Source organism: Podarcis gaigeae (genome assembly GCF_964106915.1).
Source record: "Podarcis gaigeae genome assembly, chromosome: 14".
NCBI lineage: Eukaryota > Metazoa > Chordata > Lepidosauria > Squamata > Lacertidae > Podarcis > Podarcis gaigeae.
The window spans coordinates 20828286-20837654 of record NC_139690.1 but is presented as its reverse complement, the minus strand read 5'-3'; the positions used below and the strand labels follow the sequence as shown (position 1 = coordinate 20837654).

Here is a 9369-nt window from a genome sequence, read left to right as displayed (position 1 = left end):
CATTCCTCCAGCCCAGAACCCACCCACCTGTCTGAAGGTCTTCTGCTCTTAAATCAGATGTGTGGAACCTGGGAAGCCTAAAAAGGGGGGGAGGTGTCTCGTATTGCCTAATAGTGGATTTTATATACCGTATTTTAATTAGTTTACAGCAATAGTTTTATGGATTAGGAATAGATAATGCAGGTGGAACCCTTTGCACTTTTAGACAAATGTACAAGAATATTATGCAGTAAGGTGGTCCCCTTATATACACCCCAAATTTTGAATTTGTGGGTTTGTTTGTCTTTGTATGTGTGCGTGTTGCAGTTTAAGCCCTCATTCTATGCCTCTTTGAGACTTTTCGCTGGTAAAAAAGTGACAGATGAATAAAATGATTGCGTGTAGGGCTGTTCAGAATGCACACCAGCTGGTCCTCAAGATGACACCCTCCAGAGGTCGCTGGCCTACAACTCCCAGCACCCAAAAAGGGGAGTTGTAGTTCAGCAACATCTGGGAGTCACTAGCTCGGGCAAGTCCGGTGTCCCCAGAGCCTCTCGCTTTGGAGCCCCGCTCATGCGGGACTTACTCCCGAGTAGACGCTGGCACGCTGGAGACAGCCCTGCAAGCTGGAGCTGGATCTCACCCAGTGTGGCTGTGTAGGTGGGGAGGGGGGGGGGGGAAACAGCTTCCCCTTCTCAGCTGCTGCTGCTGGTTCCTCCTCCTCCTCTCCTTCCCTAAGAGCTCAAGCTACTACCGGAAACCAATATTTTTTTGCTGCTGCTGCTGCTGCCGCTGTGTCTTCTTTTTGCAAAGTTGTTTCGAAGCAAACAGAGGCGCAGTCAGAGGCGCTGCAAAGCGGCATCGGCGGCGGAGCTGGTTTCTTTGCAACTTCCGAACGAACCCTGGACTTTTCTCTTCGCCAGCCTGGAAAGTTGTTGAACCTCCATCTCCCCTTTCCCTCCCCAGCGCCCGAACCCGGCATGTTTGATCCGCCGGCTGCTGCTGCTGCTTGCAAGCTCCGGGACTCCGGCAGAGCCCGGGCGAAGGATGGAAGAACAGCTCCGAGGCTCCTGAGAAGGCATTAAAAAGCGATCTCCGAGCGAAGAAGCGCGCCCGGCGTGTTTGGAGAGGAATTCAGATAATAAGAATTATTATTATTATTATTGCAAGGGGTGGGAGACGCATCGCCCTCCTCTTTCCTCTCTCCCCCCCCCCCCAATCTCCACCATGGAAGATGTGAGTAATGTTTCGAGTGCAATGGGTTGGCAAAGGAAGGCAGCTTAAAAAGGCTTTGCATACTTGGGAGGGAGAAGGAATGGGCGAGGTGTGGCGAGTTACAAGATAGAGGAGGGAGGAATGCGCCCCTTTTCTGTTCGTTCAAGAAGTTAAGTTTCTAGTCCGCTGGGTCCAACTGCTTGCTTTCCTCTTGGCTGGGCGTGTGTTTGATCCTGTGATTATTTAGATTTCATATCAGCCCTTCGCTGTGGGGTCCCGGGCGGGTTACAGCCATGTGAAAACACAATATTAAAATCAGTTAAAACAAATTGCGGTCAAGAGAATAGGATGGATCCTAGATCGATAGATTGTCAGAAACTAGGGTACAGAGCATGCAACAAAAACTACATTCTTAAACATTCTTATCCAGATCTTGTTTTGAAAGCTGACCGAATTTGTTAAGTTTAACATTCGAAGAGGAGTATGTCAGTTTCAAAAGCTTTTTTGGGGGGGAGGTTAGGAAAAGCTGGTGGGGGGCAAATATACTGTAGTAGAGGATAGAGGTAATTGGGAACGACGACTGGACGCTCCCCCCTTCCCCCTGCTTCCTGCTGAAATTAAACAGAGGGAGCTCTCAAAAGGGCCTGGATGAAAGTCTTTTTAAAAGTTTGTTTTCCTATTGGCATGGAACGGTCTTTGGCCTGGGAAAAGGAGAGGGAGGAAAACATAGCTTGTTTTGTTGATGGATGTCCGAGGCTGCTGGAAAAGGAGCACGTGCTTCAGAGGTCTCTCTGGAGTTGCTTTGCCCTGCTATGAGAAAACTCAGGCGGTGGATGAAAGTTGCCCAAGGTTCCAACTCTAACCTTGCTCCTGTGCCTTTTGTAGCAGCTTAGCACACTCCAGTCTTAGGCATCAAGTGTCGGTGGGACAGCTTTGCTGGCTTAATTCCTGGGCACCAAATTGTTGTTGAAAACAGTGGAGCAGGGCCAATTTAAAAAATAAAACAAAAGCTGGCAATGCTTAGGCAGAAGTTGCTGATAAATTGAACTGGGTGAACCTCGCTGTAGGAAATGATGCTTGGCGTGTGCTTTTGGCTCAAGACAGCTGGGGGGTGTGTGGGTGTTTCTTGGTTGCCATGGCTCACAAGAAGCAGGGAATTGTCATAGCCCAGGGTAGAAGGGGCCAGGCTCAGGCATCCTCAGTCTCTCCAGATCCTGGTGACCCACTGTGCAACTCTGACAGGCAGTCTGATGAAGCAACCTGAGAGAAATGCTTTAAGGACTGTTGCTCCATGGTAGAACGTTTGCTTTGCATGTTGAAGTTCCCAGGTTCTATTCTGGTAATAATAATAATAATAATACAGTAATAATAATAATAATAATAATAATAATAATAATAATTATTATTATTATTTATACCCCACCCATCTGGCTGGGCTTCCCCAGCCACTCTGGGCGGCTTCCAAAAAAATATTAAAATACTGTAATAAATCAAACATTAAAAGCTTCCCTAAACAGGGCTGCCTTCAGATGTCTTCTAAAAGTCTGGTAGTTGTTGTTCTCTTTGACATCTGGTGGGAGGGCGTTCCACAGGGAGGGCGCCACTAACATGAAGGCCCTCTGCCTGGTTCTCTGTAACTTGGCTTCTCGCAGAGAGGGAATTGCCAGAAGGCCCTCGGTGCTGGACCTCAGTGTCCGGGTAGAACGATGGGGGTGGAGATGCTCCTTCAGATATACTGGACTGAGGCCGTTTAGGGCTTTAAAGGTCAGCACCAACACTTTGAATTGTGCTCGGAAACGTACTGGGAGCCAATGTAGGTCTTTCAAGACCAGTGTTATATGGTCTCGGTAGCCGCTCCCAGTCACCAGTCTGGCTGCCACATTCTGGATTAGTTGTAGTTTCTGGGTCACCTTCAAAGGTAGCCCCACGTAGAGCGCATTGCAGTAGTCCAAGCGGGAGATAACCAGAGCACTCTGGCGAGGCAGTCTGCAGGCAGATAGGGTCTCAGCCTGCGTACCAGATGGTAGGATTAGGAATGCCCCTGAACTGAAACCCTGGAGAGCTGCTGCCAGTCAGTGTGGACAGTACTGAGCTAGATGGACCAGTGGTCTGATTCAGTATAAGGGAGCTTCCTATTTTCCAGTTGGTTGGGATGGAAAGGCCTGTATCTCACTGACAGAGCATCTGTTTTGAATGCAATAGGTCCCAATTTCAACCCCCAGTGTCTCTAGGTAGGGCCGGGAAAGACCAGAGAGCTGCTGCCAGTTAGTGCAAACAGTATGCAGCTAGGTGGGCCAGTGGTCTGACTCAGCATGAGGCAGCTTCCTATGTCTCATGGGCACATCTTAGCAATCCCTCCCTGGACCCAGCTGCATCCTTGACAGTGACCCACACCCATAGCTATTGTTAGTTTGTGGGCAAATAACTCGATAAATTAATACTCAAACTCATAGGAGCATAGGAAGCTGCCAAGTCACATCATTAGTTTACCTGGCTCAATATTGTCTACAACTGAGAAAGCCAACATTGTGTCCTCCAGATGTTGTGGGACTACAACTCCCATCAACCCCAGCCAGCAAGTCAGGGATGATGGGAGTTGCAGTGTAGCAGCATATTAGTGGGTACCCCTGGTCAGTGGCATAGCGTGGGGGTGCAGGGGGGGCCAGCCGCACCGGGCGCAACATCGGGGGGGGGGCGCGCTCGCGCTCGCAGCTCTCTGCCCCTACTAAAATCCACGGATTAGGGGGCGCAAATTACTTGCCTTGCCCCGGGTGCTGACAACCCACGCTACGCCACTGCCCCTGGTTTACATTGACTGGCAGTAGCTCTCCAGGGTTTCAGACAGTAAATCTTTTCCAGACCTTCTTGGAGATGCCAGGGATTAAACCTGGGACCTTCTGCATGCAAAGCATGCGCACTGCCAGTGAACTATTGCCCTTCCTACATTTTGTACTTGGAAGCAATTCAGTACAGACCACCGGGCTATTTAAACTCTTGACATAATTAATTCAAAGGGTCACAAGAAGGCAACTGAACCCATTATATTTACTACATTCTGCCTCTCCTGTGCTGATGTTGCTGCAATAGGATATAGGTGGTAACCCAAGATAGAGACCTGCTTTGCTAAGAGCACTTAGCATGCTTTCAGTGTGTGCTTATTTGCAGCTAAAAACTACTTTCCTATATAGGTTAGCATGCTTCTCCTTTAAAATGTTGTTTATTCTTTTGTGCATCTCTACCCAAATCGCCTCTGGCCGGGGATGTACCATTTCCCCTCATCCTAGAGTTTAAATGGGTCTGTCCAGAAGATCAGGCTGCTGCTTCTTTCCTTCCCTGGCTTCCCCCTTATTTTGCATTTTGAAACTCTTGCCTTTTCAAATGGGGCTGCTGCTTCCTTCTGCCAACAAACTCGTGCTTGCACCAATTCTGTCAGGGCACTTTTGTACTGGCAACCCATAAGCTGCTTTCTCTCTGCTAATGGGCTGTTGCACTATCGAGTGGGTTTTGTTTTGTTTTTAAAAGAGATTTCATGGAGCCTTCAGCTGTTCCGTCCTCTTGGAGAAATGGGAAATGGGGAAAGGAAAGGAAATGTCTTGCAAGGCTTTATAAGGGCATGGCGATGCTACAGATGTAAACCAGTTTCAATCCTGTTGGGCAGTGAAGAATAAGAGCATATACAGTATTTACTCATCCGACTTTTTAAAAAGGTTCAGTACTGCTACCCTCTCTGCAGTGCTTCTTGGGAACTGTAGTTCTGTGAGGCATTCTGTGATTCCCAGAAAAGTGTGGGTGAAGCCGCAACAATTATGTTGTTAAAATCTATATAAGTTTGCCGTGGAGACATAGCATGTTGCTTTATACTGAGTCAGATCATTGTCCATCAAGCTTGGTTTAGTCCACAGTTTCCCAAACAAATCTTCAGTTGTTATTGGACTACAACTCCCATCATCCCTAGCTACTAGGACCAGTGGCCAGGGATGATGGGAGTTGTAGTTCAAAGCAGCTGGAGACTCAACTTGGGGAAACCCTGGTTTAGCCTACATTGTGGCCTTCTAGATGTTGCTGGACTCCAGCTTTCATCATCCCTGTCCGTTGGCCCATGCTTGCTGGTGCGATGGGAGGTGCAGTCCGACAACATCTGGAGGGCCACAGGTTCCCCATTCCTGATTGACAGTGGCTCTCTGGGTTTTCAGAAAGGAGTGTTCCCCCAGAATTACCTGGAGAGGCTGGGGCTTGAACCTAGAATCATTTGCATGCAAAACCTCAAGACTGACCCTACCATTAGGCAGAGTGAGGAAGCTGCCTCAGGTGGTAGATGCTGAGGGTTGGGGAATGGACAAAATTGTGTGTGCCATATTGTGAACACTAGGTGAGCCTATTGACCTCAGGTGCAGTGGAAGGCACTGCCCCATTGCCAGAGCTAAAGTAAGATTCAACTGTCAGTCTGGTTAGCTTTTTTACCTGGAATGTAGCGGAAGGGAAGGCATCACCTTATTCTTTGCCTCAGGTAGCAAAATGCCTTGGACTGGCTCTGCAAAGTATGGGCTAGGCTACAGTGTCCTTCAGCCTTGGGTCCCCAGACACTGTTGGGCTACAGTTCTCATTAGCTGGGAGTTGTAGTCAAACCATTTCAGCCCCAAGGTGCTGCAGCTTACGGTAATTAGTTGTCCTTTGTCATCACTGTGCTGCACTCAGGTGGTTGAGGGAATGGTGACATATCTTGCAAGTATGGCATTGAGCAGTGGGTTTGTTTCAGGATTAGTTAACACACAGGACAGGTCAACCACAGGTGTCATCTCTAGGCTGAGCCTGCCATGTTCATGACCATTTAAGGAATTATAACAAGGATAGGGAACTTGTGGCCTCTATATATTGTTGGACTCCACTTCCCATCAGTCCCAGCCAGCACAGACAATGGCCAGGGATGATGGGAATTGTGGTCCAGCAGTTACCAAAGGACTGCAAGTTCCCCATACCTGGAAAATAAACTTTGCCTTTGACTAGCATCTGGTATTCTCAGCTAAACCGTTACTGAACAGGGAGGTTACATTGACCTATTTTGGCTAGTATCCACTGATCATGCTAGTTAAGAGATGATAGATTTGATTCATTTTGAAAGCCGGTTGCCATCACTATATCTTCTTATTTCCTTTTTCACATTCACACTGTTATCGTCCTTAATTGTTTCCAGGATTTTAGGCAACAGAAAATTGCAAAGGTGCTTTTTTTACAATCTTGTGCCATTTTTATTTGCAAGAAAAGAAATCTTTTTTTCTATGTCTTTATGGATTGCGCTTTCATTAAAAAACAAATACAGTATACCAATTTGTAAAAAGGTCAATTAAAACATCAGTAAATACTGGTTACTAAAAAAGAAATTCACATTGCAAAGGCCTGTCTGAAACACTTTTTTTTTCAGATTCCTGCTGAAACTCTAGTGGTATGGAGTTCCACAGGACTGGGTCTGTCACACTAAAGTCTTGGTCCCTTGTAAAGCCCAGCAGAACCTCCATAGACAACTGCAAAATAATAATAATAATTTTTGAAAGTGTTTGAGGGCAACTGCTTTGAAAGGATTGCAAAAGGAAATTGTGGCCTCAGATCTTCAGGAAGCAACTGTCCACAAGTTTGCTCACCACATTGAGTGCCCACCAACCCAACAGGCATGCTTGTCGGAACTTAAGTCTGCGTTGCAGAGTCCTCTGAGTGCCTTGGAGGCAACAGAAGACATGTCTAAGCCCTCTGCCTGACTGCCTCTGAGTTTATGCTGCACCTTGTAGATTCTCCAAGTGCCTCTGAATGAAGCTGAATGGGAAATAGGAGACACACACCCCACCCTTCCCTATTGGGAAAGGGGCAGGGGCCCTGGCAAGCCTAAATAATAATAATAATAATAATAATAATAATAATAATAATAATAATTATTATTATTATTATTATTATTATTATTATTTATACCCCGCCCATCTGGCTGGGCTTCCCCAGCCACTCTGGGCGTCTGCCAAAAAAATAGTAAAATACTGTCATACATCAAACATTAAAAGCTTCCCTAAACAGGGCTGCCTTCAGATGTCTTCTAGAAGTCTGGTAGTTGTTGTTCTCTTTGACATCTGGTGAGAGGGCATTCCACAGGGCGGGTGCCACTACCGAGAAGGCCCTCTGCCTGGTTCTCTGTAACTTGGCTTCTCGCAGAGAGGGAATTGCCAGAAGGCCCTCGGTGCTGGACCTCAATGTCCGGGTAGAACGATGGGGGTGGAGACGCTCCTTCAGATATACAGCCTAAACGTTAGATTACTATTAAAGCCATCCAACATTTGTCAACCCCTCCCTCAAACTGGAATTTCTATTTGTCCCATAATAAGAAATGTTCAGCATATGATGGAAGCCAAAAGGTTAAATTTTGGACAGGACCTTTTTTAGATTGTATGTGTAACGTCATATGTCTGAATTTTCCACACATACAAATGCAAATGTCCCTTCAGGTAATATTCTAGTATACTTGGAAGCAAGGCTTAAAGTATTCTTCTCCAGGAGACAGAGGGAGAGAGAGTGGTACAGTCATACCTTGGAAGTTGAATGGAATCTGTTCTGGAAGTCTGTTAGACTTCCAAAACGTTTGTTTGTTTGTTTTATAAATTTTTATTAAGAATTTTTTAATACAATAGAGAAAAGATAGAGCAAACAGATAATAGACAGAAAGAAACAACAAACATAAAATTTAACATCTTGTCATACCCATCTTTTCTTCATCCTTTGGACTTCCTCACATCTCCCGCTCTTACGTTCCACATTTATAAAACTTTAGCCAGCAACTTATCACCTTGTTTCAATTCTTATAATACATATTTCCAATATTTTGTCCCTAACTTTGAATATTTTTATCTAGGTCTTAAAGCCTAATTTTAACACAATAATTATTCAAAATATATTTTTCTCATAAAGTTCACTCATAGACTTCCAAAGCGTTTGGAAACCAAAGCGTGGCTTCTGATTGGCTGTAGGAAGCTCCTGGAGCCAATCAGAAGCCGTGATGGACGTTTGGGTTCCAAAAGAACATTCAGAAACCAGAACACTCACTTCTGGGTTTTAATTGTTTGGGAGCCAAGGCATTTGAGATCCAAGGTACGACTGTATATCTAGATTTTCACTAATGTGGGGGAAGAGAGCTTTGTACATCATAATTTGACGCAAAAGAAATGAAATCCCATCAACAGCTTTGAAATGATCCAGGTCTTCCTTACCCTTAGAAACATGTAATTTGTGGGTTATTTTCTCTGCAATAGCCAGAGTTCACATACCCTTCTACCGCAACAAGTGGTTTAAGTCATGTTGTGTCTTCCATTTCTGGGCCAAAGAAATTCTAGATAGGCTAGTTTGTGTGTGAGTATCCAAAAATGTAATCATCCCCTGCAGAAGTTGAAATGGTGCAGTCCAGAATTTCATCACTAATGTTCAAATCCACTGTGCACATTTTGGTTACAGTGTGGGAGGAGACTAGGAGGGAGGGTACCACTAGTTATACATCTGCTGTAGCCAATGTTACATCGGAAACAGCTGAGCTAACCTCTGTTGGCCATATACCTGGTGACTTGCCAATGGGCATCCTTTGGATCCATGTCAGAGCACTGATTTCAAAGCGGTCGTGTGGCTTCCAAGTCCACCATGTTTATTGCTGGACCACACTAGCTGCAGACCACTACAAAGAAGTGAACTGGTATGCTCGTTCCAGCAACTGGAGTAACTTTATTTTTGATGCACTGGCTGCACCCCCAAAACCCTAAAAAACAAACCATTAGATACATGACAGTGGTGTGATCATTGGGGTCAAACATGCACAGAAACCCAGGACTGCCATTTGCAGAACTTGTATTTGTAGCACTGCAATTTTGCATATGTCTCAGAAGTAAGCCTCATACACATTCAGTGGGGACTTACTCCAGGTAACTGTGCATAAGAGTTCTGCCTGAATTTCAATGATGTGGTTCATAGTTTTTCTTTTTTTAGCCCTGTGCAAAGGAGGTTAGAGTTATAGACTCTTGATATGCTTCTAAGGGTTGCACCAAAAGGAGCTTAATCAGAAATCCTGACGTGTCTATATTTGTACAAGAACTGAAAGTTGCAGGAAGTGGTAATACGTAGTAAGACATAAGTTCCTGGTATATTAGAAAGATGAGT

At 45.5% G+C, this 9369-nt stretch overlaps 1 protein-coding gene across 1 annotated transcript in view; it reads left to right on the top strand.

Annotated features, from left to right (window-relative positions):
* Positions 1-741: 741 nt before the first annotated feature.
* The window catches only part of PLEKHO2 (pleckstrin homology domain containing O2), a 34250-nt gene continuing 25622 nt past the window's right edge, over positions 742-9369 (top strand). The window contains exon 1 of the mRNA XM_083713163.1: positions 742-1215. Coding sequence (XP_083569289.1) covers positions 1207-1215 — 9 coding nt within the window. The 5' untranslated portion in view covers positions 742-1206. The remainder of the gene's footprint in view (positions 1216-9369) is intronic.